This window comes from Protomyctophum bolini (genome assembly GCF_963924005.1).
Source record: "Protomyctophum bolini genome assembly, chromosome: 11".
In the NCBI taxonomy this organism is placed as follows: Eukaryota; Metazoa; Chordata; class Actinopteri; order Myctophiformes; family Myctophidae; genus Protomyctophum; species Protomyctophum bolini.
The window spans coordinates 37,180,427-37,199,577 of record NC_137872.1 but is presented as its reverse complement, the minus strand read 5'-3'; the positions used below and the strand labels follow the sequence as shown (position 1 = coordinate 37,199,577).

General features: G+C 44.9%; 1 protein-coding gene across 1 annotated transcript; it reads left to right on the top strand.

Annotated features, from left to right (window-relative positions):
• The first annotated feature begins 8,610 nt into the window (after positions 1 to 8,610).
• LOC308324502 (keratin, type I cytoskeletal 50 kDa-like) lies at positions 8,611 to 17,337 on the top strand. Its single transcript, XM_080776549.1, has 8 exons — positions 8,611 to 9,048; positions 13,243 to 13,325; positions 13,650 to 13,806; positions 14,334 to 14,495; positions 15,131 to 15,256; positions 15,725 to 15,799; positions 16,619 to 16,770; positions 17,191 to 17,337. Exons 1-8 carry the CDS (start codon positions 8,644 to 8,646, stop codon positions 17,294 to 17,296), a joined length of 1,266 nt encoding a protein of 421 aa, XP_080632675.1. The 5' UTR covers positions 8,611 to 8,643; the 3' UTR covers positions 17,297 to 17,337.
• Positions 17,338 to 19,151: the final 1,814 nt, after the last annotated feature.

Sequence of the window (19,151 nt, the reverse complement as noted above, 5' to 3'; positions counted from 1 at the left end):
GTCAACAGCTTGATCTGAGAACTCAAACTTACTTTCACTAGTAAAAAAGGCTGCCACACCTCTACTGGGGGAAATGATTTATTGTTGTATGTGTACAGTATGGAATGTGCAGGTGAGGTGTGGTGATGAGGACACATGGAAGGACGGGAATTATAAGCCTGATTTCTACTTCACGGTATATACGGCTTCATAATGCATATCTAGGCATATCATGTATTCATGGCGATAGATGGATATTGATCTGTCGCAATAGAACTATAAGCTCTCTGGGCTTTCTTGTGTTTTCATCCTCAGTGATCATCATCATCATCATCATCATCATCATCATCATAACCTTTATTTAAGCTCGGAGGACAATTGAGGGGCAGGCCCTCATTTTCAATGTAGCCCGAAATACAAAGCACCACATCAACAATCAACGATATACATTAAATACAGCAATATCAAATATACGAATTGGAAAACAGAAAGTATTCAAAACTAAAAGAGCTATAACGGATAGATGATAATTCATTAAAGCAGTTACATTGTTGGACAAAAAGTGCTAGAAATCATGTCCCTGAATCGACCTATAGGGAAGGCATGCAGTGATCTGATTTTTAGGGACTTCTGGAGTTTGTTGCTTTGACTTTCAACAAAGTATAGATTTACGGTTATTTAAAAGAGACGTGTCACGCAACACGAATTTGACAAATTCACATATGAGCATGCATGCACGGACGTCTAAGAGCAGACTGCACGCAAGACTATAGAGTGTGCAGGTTAGACGGTCAAGGACACATGGGAGACCGCCAAGGATGGAGGTTCGAGGGAGGGACGTAAACGTGGATCTAGGAGGAGATCACGACAGGAAAAAAGTTAAAGTTTGAGCTCTTTTACCACAAAAAGGGTTTTCTTCTGTAGCCTATGTGTCTTAGACATTTACAAGCTTTTGCCACAAACGGTACAACGAAAAGGTATCTTAGCTTCTATTTACAAACTGTACAACCAAACGTCTCAAAAAAACAAAAAAAACATATTTACACAGAGATAATAAGGTGTGTGAGCATATAGCAGCCACTGTGTACTGCAGCATTACCCTTAAGGACATTATTCAAGGTGCTAGAAGAGGGATTATAAGGTGCATGTCCTTGACATTTTCAAGACCCCATCTAGTATCGTGGAGAGGATAAAAGAATGGCGTTACAAAATAAACGCAGTGCTGCACGCTGAACACGTCGGCACAACTGAATTTCCCCCCCAGGGATCAATACATGTTGATTGCATTCATGATCACGTGATCAAGTGATTTAGTAGCCGAGGCTATATACGTGCATCATCATTCATATCGGCTAAGTACATTCATCTTCACCCGATGCGTGTGGGCCTGTTTGCACTATTCACGAGGTGAGCGCTGTTGTGTTGTGCAGCATATTATAAAGGTTGCCGGTTTAACCCTAATGCGAGGAACCGATATTTGCATGCTCTGAGACTGCGGTTGCGATTGTGTCACGTCTTCGTGTTGGGACAGAGGTGGCTTAACCCATTCTGACCTGAGATCAGATTCATACGAGGTTTCCACTGGACACACACTGGTCTGATTAACCCCATTCTGACCTGAGATCAGATTCTAAAAATGTCAGTCGTTCTTCGATTTTTCAAAAAATAGCAGACCTACAAGCTCGTAGCGCGCCACTCGGTGGCGCGCTATGAGCTTGTAGATCTGCTATTTTTCAATAGCTAAAGCATAACATGATGCTAACACCAAAATGGGTTCCCGTTCAGAATGGGTTAAAAGGTTACGGAGGCTTGTGGCAAGACGATAATCACTTTCTTTAACACCCCATAGTTTATCTATAACTGCCATTTAGCCTGAAGGTCACACAGATCAGTGATATACCCAACTAGACATGTTTTTCTTTTCTTTTTTTGTATCTTGAGCAACACACTGAACTTCAGCCCGCTGAAACAAAGCCACACAATAAAGTGGGCACTGCTCCAACACAATACTGTTACAGACTAGTAGCGCTGTAAACGGAGCAGCCCATGCAGAGCCCTGAATGTTGCATTCACATGCCGACAGTGAATCACTTTGAGTGATGACGGGACGCGCACTGAAGCATTTCATGACATAATGGAACAAATGCAAGCACTGCTTGATCAAGTTGTTTTGTCCCCTGCAGCCAGCAGCAGTGAACACAAATGTGTTTTGTCAGGGAAGGCTGAATACGATTATTTTTTTGTTTTGTTTTGTTTTTACATCATCACATTGCTTCGGTTCCCACACCCATTCACACCTGGAATGTACAGTAGCCTACTATGAACTGCAAGTGGATTGGCTGTATACTGTAGGCCTGTAGCTTAGTTGGTTAGTATTAGTAGAAATCTGATCATCTGAAGGTTGCAGGTTGCAGAGACCCGAGGCTATCTTCACCCTCCCAATGACTTATCGTGGGGGTTAGCAGAGATAGAGTAGCCTACTATTCTATAGTAGAGAGGCTGGGGAATTGGGAATTGGCTTTACTAAATTGGGACTTGAAGGAGAGTTTTTTTTTTTTTGGGGGGGGGGCATGTGTTGCTCAGCAACATTTTTCATTATTTGTCCGCCCAGATAGATTAAAAAAATGCAATAAACAGATTTTGAAAAGAAAAGAAGGTCAGTTAAATCCTCAATCTGTCCAGTTTACCTGTGGTCCAGGGACCACCAGTGATCCTTGAGGGGGTTCCAAGTGATCCCCAGCGAAATGACGGAGAGTTGGTAACTAAAATGGACCCATATAAATCTGTAACTCTTGAGAAGATAAAATGAAACCATAAGGGTCTAATGGTAAGGGTCCATTTGGTTTCATTTTACGCTCTCAAGAGGTAAATTATTTGCCTGTGTTATGTACCTGGCCTAGGGGGTGCCAAGATACACAACAAAAAACAGGGGAGACGCAGTTGACCAAAGAAATAGAATTTATTAACTAAACAAAAATAGTAAATGTAAGGAATAAATGATTGAACAGATGAAGTGTGGAGATCGGTATAGTCAGTGGCGTAGTGCGTGTATGCACGAGTGAAATGTATGTGTGTGCGTGTTGTATGGATTAACAGAAATGTTGAGAAGTGTGCATGGTGGAGTGCAGGAGGCAAATGAAAGGAACAGATCTCCCGGGCCCAGGTGCGAGCCACTTAGGCTGATCATCATGATTAGCTCTGCTCCCCAATCCTATTGGATACAAAGAACAGAGGTTACTATACGGCAAACAGTAAACACAACATATACCTAAACCAGACAACCTAAGAGTAATATATATATAACACACAATATAGGGAACCGTCACACCTGTTATCTCTGTACACATCAATACAGCATGGAATTGTGGACAAAGTCCAACGATAACAAAATACGTTTTTTGGGTCTGAGAGTCTATAAAGCCAAAACCTGCACGCATGGTGGCGCATGTCGACGCAAGGCAACCCAGGTGATTCAATTGGCTCAATTCAATGGTTGCTTGCAACCGTGCATGGGTCTACTCGCAGCCGTTTGGTCACCCAGCCATTGGTGTGATTTAAGGGCTTTAGTCTCGTCAAATGGTGGTTCGTGGCTCAAATTGCTGAATAAATAATGGACCTTTGATACGAAAGGGGTTGAAAACCATGCACTGCAGTATGTGGTGTGTCCCTGAGCAAGACTATAACTCCTATAACAACTGCCCAATTTAGGCCATGTAACGTCAGTCACAATTTATTGTTACCGTACTGACAAATTGTGAAAAATGTAGAGGGTTCTTATTCAATGACTGTCGTCCATACCGCTGTCCACATTGGGAGAACGGGCGTCGCGTCTCGTTTTCAGGTGGTGAAATTCGGGTTTTGTGGGTTAATTCAAGCCTTCCTTCCTGTCGACCGGCTCACCTGACGTGTATACCTTCCCGTAATTCATCGATGCACCTGACACCTTTAGTTCCTTTAGTGCAGCATGTGACCCACATCTGGTTCACTGAAGGACGCACAGGGCCTGTACAGCCTTAGGTGACAGTCAGACATCTGTGTGCGTGTGTGTGTGTGTGTTTGAACGCGCGAGCGTGCGTGTGTGTGGTTCAGAGTGCTATATGCCTAATAGCGGTGTCATTCACCTCAGCATTGGCAACACCAGGCTGGCAGCAGAGGACTGCATGCAGGATGAACTATGAGATCATTATGGAAATTAATGTACGAACGACCAAATTAATATGCAGTATATTAAGTTCATCTATCAACGTAATATTGTACTTAGTAGTGTTGCAGAGAGTAGTGTGAGAGAGTATATGAAACTATCCTACTGTCATGGGGAAATAAAACAGTCTGTACATGGTACAGGTTTCAATTAATTGTCAAGAAGTGCCTGTAGGATAGTTCTCTCTCTCTCTCTCTCTCTCTCTGCAACTCTCCTGTCATGGGGAAATAAAACAGTCATATATCATACAAAATATAGATATACATATTTCAATCAATTGTCAAGAAGTGCCTGTAGGATAGTTCTCTCTCTCTATAGGTAAGCAAACATGAACAACTAACTATATAGTGTGGCATGTTTTGCTCTCTCTCTCTCTCTCTCTCTCTCTCTCTCTCTCTCTCTCTCTCTCCTGTCATGGGGAAATGAAACAGACGCGCATATATCATGTTTATGAAGCGTCAGGGTGTGTGAACAGGTTTGCACATTTGTTTTTAGTTTTTCCCTTTTTTGCATCTCAATGCTCATACTGAGTCAAATGGAATTTCCTCCTCTGTTCTCATGTTTCGTTACTTTTAATTTCCTTCCAACACAAAGCAATCGTTTAGATTGAAAGTGAGATGTGGATAGTCTGCAGTTCTGTCAAGGGTGTGGACGGGTGTATGAAAATATCATGATGAGTGATTTGATGCAGTAACCGGGGTGTGGTGTGTGTGTATGTGTGTGTGTGTGTGTGTGTGTGTGTGTGTGTGTGTGTGTGTCTGTTGTTTGGCAAAGAGTGGAGTGTGAGTTTAACAGGTCACACTATTTTCACTTTTTCTTCGAGTATTCCCATTATGTGAATATAATAAAAATCCATGTTCCTGCACCTGGAACATGCACTATAGGGTGTGTGATTACACACACAACATAATTTGCACACATACAAAATATAAGGACCGCAATGGAAATACAGTAAGCAGCTATAGCTATTTTGCATCCATCCCTGTATGTAATGTTACATAATTTTTGTTTTGTTACCAATAAAGTTGTCAAATTCAACTAGTTCCTTTTTATAATAAAATTTAGATGAATAAATAATAGAAAACATGAACTGATAACTGTAGCCTTTCCAGCAGCACATCAAGTACTTACTGTAAAACCAGCCCCACCTTTACCAGCGGCAACATTGTGATGAATACATGAACGCATTACAAATTGCATTCCAATGGTATGATCGTATAATATGGGCCTTTCTGCATAATGAGCACTTTTACATTTGGTACTGCAGAAACACAAGTGGAAATGGCTCATTTACAGTAGAAGTCTGCACAAGAGCCTTAATTATTTATACATGATGGAGGACTTCTTCCATCGTGTTAAAGAATGTTTACATATTTTCTACATAACATCGTGGACAGGTTGGGAGGGAGCTTGTAGGGCTACTAATCCATCTATTTTAAATGTCCCTGTATGTCACTGTAGCATGCTAGCTATGGTCTCTCTCTCGCTCTCTGTCTGGGCTATGGTCTCTCTCTCGCTCTCTGTCTGGGCTATGGTCTCTCTCTCGCTCTCTGTCCGGGCAATGGTCTCTCTCTCGCTCTCTGTCTGGGCTATGGTCTCTCTCTCTCGCTCTCTGTCTGGGCTATGGTCTCTCTCTCTCGCTCTCTGTCTGGGCTATGGTCTCTCTATCACTCTCTGTCTGGGCTATGGTCTCTCTATCACTCTCTGTCTGGGCTATGGTCTCTCTATCACTCTCTGTCTGGGCTATGGTCTCTCTATCACTCTCTGTCTGGGCTATGGTCTCTCTATCACTCTCTGTCTGGGCTATGGGGCCACAAGAAAAGCGAAGAAACCGCTCCTCACTCATGTATGTATGCCCAATAATAATAATAAAGCTGTAAAGGACCACTTCACCACTTTTCAACTTCTCTTTAATTGGCCCTCACTAATGTTCATGATAAAATACCACATTCATTTCCTACTGAGTCTGTGTCTCATATAGGAGGGCTGTGGGCAGTTCAGAAACCAGTGACATCATCGTTATAGGCAGTTGGATGTGGATAGGTCACGTGTGCATATACAGTAATGGACCCAAGTGCCATCCCAAGGGTAGCCATGAGACGGACACCTCCAGGGAAGAGAAAAAGAGGCCGACCCAAAGAGACCTGGAGAAGATCTGTGGAGAAAGAGATGAAAGAACTCGGATGGACCTGCATGGGGCCGAGTGCAGCTCTGGGCAGTAGACAGTCCGCATTGGCTTTCATTGGTGAAGACCTTATGTGCTATCCAGCATGAAGAGCATTAAGTAAGTAAGTATATGGCTGAAAAGTGGTGAAGTGGTCCTTTAAATGTATTCATTAATTTCAAAACAGAGTTCTGTGCTTAACAGCGAATCACAGACAGAACACGCGGCACGAGTACGTGTTCGTGATTTATTCTCATGAAAAGATCGACGAGGAGCACTGGAAATGAGCACTATAGGCCTATTACTGGGAGCACTAGCACATAAATAACCACAATTGTTGTACTCAAATGCATGCAAGTGTTTTTGTAAAGTCTCCTGTGGACAGGTGTTGAGAACTAGGCTAGCACTCATTGCTATAATACACTGAAAGCAACGCATCTACAAATTGTATCGTGCAATGTGATTGTGATGTCCATAATAAATAAACATAACGACGACTACTATTTACAATCTGGCTGAGAAATGGCACAGGGGAGTTTGGGAACACAGCATTTTCAAACTGTTTGATCCACACCGCAGGGTTCACATGCGGTTCACACCACCCCACACAAACCGGACTCAAAGGTGTAAGCGGACCACGGTCCTGTTCTGGTGTGAAAGCAGCCTATATATAGTATTCTCGGTACCAGCCTCATCTGAGAAGAGAATAGCCTATAGTCACTCACAATATAAGGCAGATACGTAGCCGGAGCCCGGAAGTGTCGGTCCGGAATATCCGTCAGATGTATATCCCCCGGATACGATATTGTTTGACCAATCACAACACTCACGGAGAATGTAAACAGATTTGTAAAGGGTCAACGTCATTTCCTTGAGCGGTACCAAAATCCTGCTATACTTCCGGCTAATTTCAGCAATGCACTCTACAGCGTATAGGACTAAGTCTTGCCCATGAAGTGTGCCTATATACTATAGGCACAATTAGGACTAACAGGACAGAGGTGAATTCAGCAGACAAATCAACACACTGATAGCCAGGATACAACAAAAAGGACACACGTGGAAAAACATTGACCAATCGCAGGATTGGTGAGACAAGACCAGGGACGGATTGCACCGGGGAACTCCCACGAGGGCCCCTGGGCCGGTAATATTTGCAGGGCACCCCCCCCCCCCAAAGCGCGTGCGTGCAACATTTCTGTGTTTCTCCGTGTTTTTATCATCGTTTTAACCTAAATGTAACTATCAACAGCCAATGAAGGGCCCTTTTCAGGGCGTCAAACTCTAGTACCTCACGGTCCAATTTCCCCGAAGGGCCCCTGAGAGCCAAGGGCCCGTGGGCCACGGCCCCACTGGACAAGACAGGTAACTGCAGCAACAGAGGAAACCAGGAGACACCAGAGCATTACTACAAAATAACGTGTAAACCTAAAACTATATAAGAAATGAGCCATATTATCTATCCTTACACTAGCAGGGCTAAAAAGAGCTAACATCACTATATCCCATGCAACATATAATGAATGTACTAGAATCATACTTGCAAGAGACCTTTAGCTTATTATTTGTATTCTGTGCATATACTGTAGTACTACTGCAGCTACCGTATCATGGTAGTTAGTATTAGACACATGTTGAAAGGACTGTGCCATGAAGTTGGAAAATGGTCATGGACAGAGTGTGTCACATGGTAAAAAGCATGTACGTGTGCACTTACCTATTCACACACAACACACGATCCCTGCCATCTTAACCCCCCCTTACTTAGTGACACTAAATAAGCCTGAGAACAACGTATTGTCTCATGCGGACTGTCTTGTGTCAGGTGGATATAAGACTGAAATTGACCCGAAAAATGTCCACCTGATCTGACTGGCTGGCATCCTTAACCTCATAGCATTTAGGATACAAAAAGCACACAAAAGGAAAAAGGTTTGAAAAAAAAGGTACTCAAGGTAAACACGAGGTCAATAAATCAAATGCGTAGGAAAAGGTGACGTAGAATCATAGGACCATCATCTATTATTACAGTAGGTCGTAAAGTGACCGTGTGATACCACACCTAGCAGGATTATAAATCGTAATTGATGCTATCTGCTCTTCTCATTCAGCATTCAGAAGAAGAATGCTTGGACCCGTGCCTAAAGCACCAGTGTGGTATTTTGACTGTGACGTGATGATTGACGACTGTGTTTCACTTAAAAAGGGATGTCCAGGGCGGCTGCTCTTCACTTTCTCTCGTCACCCGCGGGGCAGAGACACACAGATAAGCAAGCGGCGGCATCCCGATCGACCGACAATGTACTCCGCAGGCTCCATGAGAAGTCCAAAGGTCGGCGCCTCCTCCTACCTCTCTGCGGTCAGAGGGTCAGGCAGCGTCCACGGAGGAGCGGGAGGCGTGGGGACGCGCATCTCCACGGCCGTGACATCGTTCTCCTCCACGAGCCGCGGCGGTTGGGGCGGCGGCGGCGGCGGTGGCTACGGGGGCATGGCGGACGACGGCGGCGGCGTCATCGGCAACGAGAAGTGCACCATGCAGAACCTCAACGACCGCCTGGGCACCTACCTGGGGAAGGTGCGCTCCCTGGAGAAGGCCAACGCCGCGCTGGAGCTGAAGATCAGGCAGTTCCTGGAGAGCAAGGCAGGGCCGGCCGCCAGAGACTACAGTGCCTTCTACGCTACCGTCACCGACCTGCAGGCAAAGGTAAGGAGGAAAACCCACCGGGAGGCTATCCATCAGTCAACTCCCATAACCCATTAACCCATTCTGACCTGAGATCAGATTCATACGAGGTTTCCACTGGACACACACTGGTCTGATTAACCCATTCTGACCTGAGATCAGATTCTAAAAATGTCAGTCGTTCTTTGATTTTTCAAAAATAGCAGACCTACAAGCTCGTAGCGCGCCACTCGGTGGCGCGCTATGAGCTTGTAGATCTGCTATTTTTCAATAGCTAAAGCATAACATGATGCTAACACCAAAATGGGTTCCCGTTCAGAATGGGTTAAGACCTGAGGCCGATTCTATATACGAACGCCTTCTAAAGCAGAAGTATAGCAGATGTACAAGCTCACAGCGTGGCGCAAAGACGTGAGCTTGTATATCTGCAATGTTTGAATAGCCAACGCAAACATCTAAAATGACACAGATGCTTTCCCGGTGCTGTTGTGTTGAACGGTTGCTAACGTGTGACATTCTATACGCTCACACCCTCTGTGTGTGCGTGTGTGTGTGTGTGTGTGTGTGTGTGTGTGTGTGTCGAGGTGGCAGCACGGAGGTGAAGCACCGCACAGCACCAATGTTGTTTTTATGAAATATTAACAACCACACCCGTCGTAACTGCCGTCGTTAATGTAGTTATGTGCAAGATGACTTTGTGGAGAGCAGTCAGACACAATGTGTCTGGTTTCTGCAGTCAGAGTTGCGTACAAACAAGCACTCCAGAGTGGAAGAGTGTACCGGCAAAAGTGGCTACCCCACGACCCAACGCCGAGTCCCCCGCTGGGTGTGGAGTACGGAGTTCTGTGAGCTGGTGAACCCCCTGTCTGAGCAGCGGTGGCTGGCCTTTCAGGTATCAGAGAGGGCCTTCAGGAGCAGTTTGGTGAGCGAGCAGAAAGTGAAACAACACTACGCTTCATCAGCAGACCCTGGGAGCTGGATCCGTCTGATAAAACTCCTGATCGGAATATTTTTCAACAACGGAGTATTCACAACTGAGAGCCGCGGCGGCGGAAAGCCCTTTGGCCTCCCCCTTCTGAAGTACGTAGCGCGGGTGCTAAAAAAGCTACCAACGAAGCAGCCGCTCCCGGAGGCCGTGACACCGGCTCTGGCTACTGGCTGGATCGAGGAGCAGTTACGTTTTCTCCGGGACACAGTGCAGCCCTCGCTGACGTCTACGAGGCAACAGCAGCAGAGGAAGGTGAGCAGAGACAAGCTGTCATATCTATGGCAGCACAAACAATCTGACGCAATCAAAATCATTCTGAACAACAGCGAATTCCCCGAGCCCCCTCCCTGTCCTGATAATTGTGAGCATGTGCAATTACATTATCAGAATAAATGTCGTGGGCAAACGTCAATTACTGACCCACTTCCACCACCGCCCTGGCGCTCGGACATACCATCCTCGGAGCCGGTAAATCCCCCCGACGTTACGCGTTTTACGCAGGCTGAGGTGGAGACTGTATTACGCACGCTACCCAATAACAGTGCGTGCGGCATGGACAGTGTCTCATACGAGCATCTCAGGGCTACGCAGCCAGATATTTTAACGTCTATCTTTAATATCTGCTTGGTGAACAGGAGTGTCCCTGAATCATGGAAGGGTGCTCTCATCTATAGGATCCCCAAAAAAGGCAATATACCGGACGATCCATCAACCTGGAGAGACATTTCCCTCTTACCCACCATCTACAAGGTGTTTATGAAGTGCATTCTTGGCCGAATTCTCCCGTGGCTTGTGGATGAGAACATACTATCTCCCAAGCAAAAGGCTTACATCGATCGGCAAGGCATGAATGAACATGTGTTTTGCCTCAAAACAGGTATTGATGATTTTAAGCATGGGTCTAGTGAATTCTTTGCAGTATTTCTGGACTTCCGTGATGCATTTGGAACCCTAGCACATAACGTGATGATAGCTGCTCTTGAGGAAATCCATCTACCCAAGGTTTATGTTGATATTGTCAAAAATGTGTACTGTGCTTCATTTATACAGGTCATCTGTGGTAAACAGCTCACAGACCCCATCCCTCTCAGAGTAGGTGTTAAGACTGGCTGCCCGTGGAGTGCTGTTAATTTTGTGCTAGCACTAAACCAGTGGTTGAAGTGGCTCTGTATGTGTGCCCCCGCCAACACCATTTCCCCTAACCCTGTACAGGGGTATGCTGACGATGTTCAGGTTGCATCCTATCATGCGGCTGAAATAAACAGCATGCTCTCCAGAACCGACTCCTTTTTGGAGTGGTCAGGACTAGAGGTCAAAGACTCAAAATGTGCAGTTCTCTATGAGAGGCGGAGCGGGGGAAACCGCTGGTATCACTCCAATACAGATACAATACCTGCATTCACAATTGGCAATAAACCCCTAACAGTCTATTCGCGTCACCAGACATACACATACCTGGGTCACAAGTTTAATGTGGCAGGTGAGTGGAAAGATCAGGTCGAGGAGATCATTTCTGAATACTCCAGCAGACTTGATTCAATCCATGCATCGCCCCTACCACTAATCATGAAGCTGGAGGCAGTCAGAGTAATTGCATTAGCCAAAGTACAACACCTATTCTCCAATGTACATGTTCCACGAAAGTCACTACGTGAGTTGACTGACAAAACTGTACAGTTAGTGAGACAATGGACTGGCCTAAACACACACACAACACGTGACATTATATTCCACAGTAAAGGTGAGGGTGGTCTGGGGGTCCCCAATTTTGAATGGGTTTATATTGCTTCGCGTGTCTCCCATCTGTTGAATATGCTGAACAGTGATGACCAGTATGTGAGAAGGCTTGCTCGTTCTTCTCTTTTCTTGGACCTAAAAAGACGCAAGGTCCCCCTAGCGAATGGTTCGGACTCTAGCTTCCTGGGCTTCAAGAGGAAACCCAATGGAAAGCTGGACAGTCGCTCTCCTGGCTTTGGTGTGTGGTCGGACTGGCCAGACCTAAATGACATGTGCTGCTGGGCTGACGTTACCCTGGAGTGGGTAGGGTCTAACTCTGAGGTGGTGGCTGCCTCAGAGAATGTTATATCTGACCCCAGTATCTCTGTCAGAGCGACTATGACTGTGTGTGGAACGGAGCATCAACTTCCACTGACTAATGCCAGATGTCGCCTCCTATGGGCGCAACAACAAAGACAGCGACAACATTGGACTGAGTTGAGATTACAAGGAAAGACTGCATGTCTTCCTGCTGCGGACCATTCTGTCTCTCACTCTGTGTTCAAAAATGTTGCCATTGATGAGTGCATTGTTGTTTTTACTTTGAAAGCGAGATTACAGGTTCTACCTTCTAAACTTAATCTCTCCATCTGGTTTCCAGGCAATCATGCTCCTCACTGTATCCATCATGGCCATGAACAAATAGCTGAAACCATGTCCCACATCTTAAATGGTTGCCATGTTTACAGGGGCCTTTACATATGTAGGCATGACAGAATAGTGGATTTGATATCGAAAGACATCTCTTCCATTTTCAGGTCCTCCATTATGCTTTATAAGCATTCTACTGTGAAGCCGAGGATGTTTAACCTGTGTAATGATGATTCTGTGTTCTCTAACATTTCAGCTAACACCCCTGATGTCATTGTTGTAAATGAAAACCATAGAGAGGTGTTCATTCTCGAGGTCGGCTGTACCTTTGACTATAGCCTGGAAGAAGCCTTTCTAACCAAAGTGCTGAAGTATCAGCAGCTAATGCAGACCATCTCACAGCTAGGCTACAGATGTAAACTTTTAGTTTTTATCTTTGGCAGCCTAGGGCATGTGCATAAGTTGGTTGTGAGGGGCTTACAAATGGCCGGCCTTTCCAAAAGGAGAGCCAAGCAGTTAGCGAGGTATTGCTCAGTTTCAGCCATTATAGGAAGCCGCTCAATTTGGAGGAGGCGTTGTTTCCTTTATCCATGATTTATGTCTGCTGCCCTGTGTCCGACATGTCAGCTGTACTGTATGTAACGATGCTTTGCCGTCCATGCACGTTGTAACTGGCTGCTCTCCCACTGTCAAACTGCACTGGCAGTGTTTATGTCCTTTGTACAGTAACAAGGTATTCCTGTACTTCTCATTATGTGGACATAAATAAACATTTCAAATGTGTGTGTGTGTGTGTGTGTGTGCGTGTGTGTGTGCGCGCATGTGCGTGCGTGCGTGCTTGCGTGCATGCGTGCATACAGATTCAGAGTGCGATTCTTACCAAAGGGTCCATTCACCTCAGCATTGACAACGCCAGGCTAGCAGCAGAGGACTTCAGGATGAAGTGAGAGTTCATAATGAAATGCCTATAGATGTTTATGGTTATGATGAATGTGTGAATGATTAGATTGAAGTGTCACCTTTACAATCACACAACCAGTTAGTTTTTAACTTTTAATATAATCTTTCACTTTTGTACAATCACAATTCCACATGAATGGAAAATGACGTATAGGCACCGGAAACATATATATAGCATGTGTATATAAGAAGCAGGTATATGCACATGATAGGTTAGATATGCAGATGTGTAAGAGCCAAAGATTAAGAGATATAGATATTCTTAAGGTCTCTCTCTCTCTCTCTCTCTCTCTCGCTGTGTCTCCAGGTATGAGAATGAGCTGGCCATGCGTCAGTCAGTGGAGGCAGACACCTCCGGGTTGAAGAGGGTTCTGGAGGAGCTCGGCATGGCTAAGTCTGACTGGGACATGCAGTTAGAAGGACTGAAGGAGGAGCTGCTCTACCTGAAGAGGAACCACGAGGAGGTTGGTGCCTGCACCAGGCTGCTACAGCCTATACCACTCCTGGCATTTTATACTTTTACGATCCGAGACATTATAACTCGATATCGTAATACAGTACTAGCCTATCCACACTTTTCCTGGGCTGTGTGTGCTCCAGTTCCTGTCGATTTGATCCAATGAAAGCCAATGAAACTGGTCAGATGACCGCAATGATATCCAATGAAATCAACAGGAACTGTTGCAGCACACACAGCCCAAGAAAAGTGTGGATACACTCCGGATCAAAACCACCTCTATTGCATGAGGTTACAGGTTACTTATTTCTCTGAGTCATGTCCATAGAGGGCAGCATTCGGTCATAACAAAGTGACTGCCTGCAAGTGTAAAATAAATCTTAAATCTCTTTTTCAGAAAAGGATTTAAATTCCTGTAAATTGAACAAATCAGTGTACAGCTTCAGCAATAAAAGTGAGATATAAGACAAGGTATACTGAACAGAAGTTAAAATTCCTCATGTGCGTGCGTGCGTGCATGCGTGCGTGTTCTAGGAGCTCCGGGCCATGCGTGCCCAGATGGGCGGTCAGGTACACGTGGAGGTGGACGCTGGTCCTCAGGAGGACCTCAGCAAGGTCATGGCCGAGATCAGAGAGCACTACGAGGAGGTCGCCACCAAGAACCGCAAGGACCTGGAGAGCTGGTACACACAGCAGGTACAGTAGAACTACAAACATGGAGGCCTGGTACACACAGCAGGTACATTAGAACTACAAACATGGAGGCCTGGTACACACAGCAGGTACATTAGAACTACAAACACGGAGGCCTGGTACACACAGCAGGTACAGTAGAACTACAAACATGGAGGCCTGGTACACACAGCAGGTACAGTAGAACTACAAACATGGAGGCCTGGTACACACAGCAGGTAGGCTACATTAGAACTACAAACATGGAGGCCTGGTACACACAGCATGTACATTAGAACTACAAACATGGAGGCCTGGTACACACAGCAGGTACATTAGAACTACAAACATGGAGGCCTGGTACACACAGCAGGTACTGTAGAACTACAAACATGGAGGCCTGGTACACACAGCATGGTACATAGAACTACAAACATGGAGGCCTGGTACACAGGATTGTCAGGGTGCCGGGGTCCCCAGTTCAAATATGATGATTTTGGGGGGTCACTGCCTGAAAAGGTTGAGAAACACTGGGCTATATAGGGTGTCATCATCATTATGAGAAATGTAAATGTCACGTGACTTACTGTGTGTGTGTGTGTGTGTGTGTGTGTGTGTGTGTGTGTGTGTGCGTGTGTGTGCGTGTGTGTCCTGAGTAGACAGAGACCGTGCACAAAGAGGTGGTCTCCCATTCGCAGTCTCTCCAGTCGTCCAGGTCAGAGGTCACAGAGGTCAAACGGACATTGCAGTCCCTGCAGATAGAGCTACAGTCCATGCTCAGTATGGTGAGTATTAGTAGTAGTATTAGTATTATTGGTAGTCATAGTAATAGTAGTAGGCTAGTAGTAGTAGCAGCAGCAGCAGCAGTAGCAGTAGTAGTAGTAGTAGCAGTAGCAGTAGCAGTAGTAAGTTAGCAGTAGCAGTACAAGTTGTGACATTGTGAATGTAACAGGCAGTCACCATTGATAATGTACACGTAAACATTTCACATGCTAAGGTCTACTAATGGACATTGTTGCAGTAAAATCCTCTGAGAATGTACAAATGTAACCATATGGACACTTGCAGGTCCGACATGGTAACAAATGACTTAAATTAACGCTGACGATTCCACTCTGTATACAAATGAATGTGTGTGTGTGTGTGTGTGTGTGTGTGTGTGTGTGTGTGTGTGTGTGTGTGTGTGTGTGTGTGTGTGTGTGTGTGTGTGTGTGCGTGCGTGCGTGCGTGCGTGTGTGCGTGTGTGTGCGTAGAAAGCGGCCTTGGAGGGGACCCTGGAAGACACACAGAGCCGCTACTCTATGCAGCTGATTGGCTACCAGACGCAGGTGAGGGTCTGGCCGACAACAACACCATCATTTATGCTGTCTCGGTTTGTCCCTGGCAGTCCTACTTTCGGGCTTGGGCATGTTATCTCTGTAGACAGAAGATCTTTCTAAAGTTTTTGTTTTGTTTTGATTTGTTTATTTTTTTGTTCAATAGAGAGCACCGAAGTCTGACGTCACTTTGAGTAGAGGTACCACAGGTCCATGTTCATTTTTAAATTTGCATTGAAATCCCCATAGGGGGATTTTAGGTCGCTTCATACAGTATAAGAACTGTGTCAGGGGGGGGGGGTGGCTGTGCGTCGTTAATGATACAGCCTGTTTCTGGAGAAAATGGAATTAATGTGGCCGCAAAAGCCTTGAAACTTACAAGGGTATGAAAGCAATGTCGCTGCTAATATATGTCACGCCCAGCTGTCAACACGCGTACCTGAGATTCCTCGTTGACGTAAGCTCAGCTGGCAGTGACTCGACTCGTAGTAGTAACACGAAACATTAAATATCAATAAAGAAACTACAAAAAACGTAATTAACATGTCCGTTTCTGTTGTGCGACGGGCAGCTGCAGCAACCCTGACTACCCGGAAATGGGTTGTTTGACTCGTTTCTAGCGCTTATTGTGTTACTCTTTGGGTATATTTGTATACATTTCCACCTTCAGTCGATGCGTCGATGAGTGAAAAGGCCGGGATGATAGGTGCTCTGTAGACGAAAGTATTAGAGCTGAAGTGATGAATCGGCTTAATTTCAATACTTTTTCATCAGATCAAATGTTTCGGTGATGGTCATGCCTTTCTTCTTCTTCTTCTTCTTCTTCACCAGGTGACGGGCCTGGAGGACCAGCTGGGTCATCTCCGGTCTGACCTGGAGTGCCAGAGCCAGGAGTACCAGACGCTGCTGGACATGAAGACCAGACTGGAGATGGAGATCGCCGAGTACAGGAGACTGCTGGACGGAGAGGACAGCAGCAGCAGGTATACGTTACGTACCACTCACAACGCACATTTAAGTCTATTACGCATGACTGTCGCATCCATTTAAAGGTAGAGTCAGTGATTTCACTTAATTCAAATATCACTTATTTTTTTGTTTTGTTGCGATAATCCTCTCTACTATAGAGTGTGCTGACCATATAAGGAGTTCCTCCCTGTCCCCAGTTAACCCCTGGGGGGGGGTCAAAAAACCTTAGGTTTCGTTTTTGACTCTCTATCCTGATTGGACGAAGGCTTATAGGTCCCACAGCCAAAAACGAAACCTAAGGTTTTTTTGAGTGAAATCACTTACTCTACCTTTAAAGCAGCAATCCGGGGACTTATTTAGATAAATGAAACGCTATTTTAACGTGTATATATAGTCTGACTCGACTGACTGGTGTTTTTCCGATTGGTCGACAGCGTGTCCACTTCCTCGTCGTCCAGCACCACGGTCAGGAAGGTGGTGACGGTGGTTGAGACGGTGGTCGACGGGAAGGTGGTCTCCTCAGAGACGTCGTCCTACTGAGACCACGGCCCTGCAGGAAGCTACGAGAAACACACACACAACTCATGTCTCTTCCAAGCAATAAAACTAACGCGTGTGGAATGATATGCGTTTGGTCAATTTGTATAATGATACACTGACTGACTGAGTGCACATTGTATTGTCCTTGTCCTGAAAGAGTTGATTAAGCCATGTTCATGAACCGATCAGCATGATTGGAACATAAGACTATAAACTATAGGCTATATAAACATATTGCTCCTAAAATTACTGTCACCATCATTAATCAGTTAGTATCAGCACAAAAAAAATACCGTATTAAAAGGAACATCAAGTCCCGGACCCAATTTATGGCCTAGTGCCTTTCTGTGTGTGTGTGTGTGTGTGTGTGTGTGTGTGTGTGTGTGTGTGTGTGTGTGTGTGTGTGTGTGTGTGTGTGTGTGTGTGTGTGTGTGTGTGTGTGTGTGTGTGTGTGTGTGCGGCCGTGTGTGTGTGTGTGTGTGTGTGCGTGTGCATGCGCGCATGTGTGTGTGTGTGTGTGTGTGTGTGTGTGTGTGTGTGTGTGTGTGTGTGTGTGTGTGTGTGTGTGTCAACCTTGCAGCATGCTGCACCCTCATAAAACTAAATAATTATTAGGTCTAAAGCACTAGGTTACCTAAGAAGCCCACAGCTTTATTTAAGTTATGTAACTCAACCGCCCATGAAAGTGATGCTGGAATGTTCCGTCATGTTCTCATCAAATCAATTATATTAAGCACATTAGTGAAATTATCGGTATGAAAGAACATATTAATTAACTGTAAACATGGCAGAGTTTTTACATGTATAGTCTGGACACAGTGGACAGGTAACAGAAATGCTAATGACGATGTATGCAAATCGTTGTCAGGCAGAAACCTCACATTATTTTGTAAATAAATGCTACTTCATCATAAAATAGTGTCACAGAAAAGTAGCAAAAATAGCAGACCTCACAGGCCAGGTAAAAAACATTATCACAGTTCTGGTTTGTCATACAAGACATTATTTGAGACGGGAGTTCAAGGTCCCAACATGTTCTGTAGGCCTAACTGTTCACCTTAGATTTTGTCAAGCTATACGACACTTCTCAGTGCCCTCTAGTGGTGGCCTAGTGCCAATGCCACTGTCAGCCCTCAAAGAGTGATTTATTTTTTCATTGTTTTGCCTTCTTGAAGACTAATTATATCAATTGAATTGAAGTGCCATGAAGCCTGTTGAGAAGAGGTTTTCATCTTTCTCTTTAAATGTGTGTGTTGGAACAATTTGTTTATAGAAATACTGTGCAGGATCGTAAGGATCCAGCGATGGGAAACTTTGCTGTGTGAGAACTGAAGTTTTAATACTGAAATATTAGTTATATTTATAGGTCATTACCACTCTGGAATAACCTGCATTCAAATCTCTTCAGCATTTATAGTAAAATAATAACCAGGTGTCTGATTTGATTTGTTCATTTCATTCTGAATCTGTTAATTCACACATTCGCACAAATCATATTTCTGATTATCGTGACTATTGTTTATTTTATCTCTTGAATTTGCAGTGGTGTTGGTTTCTTATCGTGTGTTATTGTCACGGTGCGACTCGAGATGTGGAACCCAAATGTAGAACAGACAGGCAGGAGTAGAGGAGATCATATGCAAAGTATTTAGTATACTGAAAACACTGAACAGAACACCATAACATAAACTATAATCAAGCAGCGAGCACAAGGGACTGAGGGTTTAAGTAGACACAGGGATCACAATACACAGGTGAACAGAACAAACAATCAACACTGGGAAAGGCTGGGAGACTAACAGGACACAGGTGGAGAAAACTAGTAATCACAAGGAGGTGAGACAAGACAGGCCAA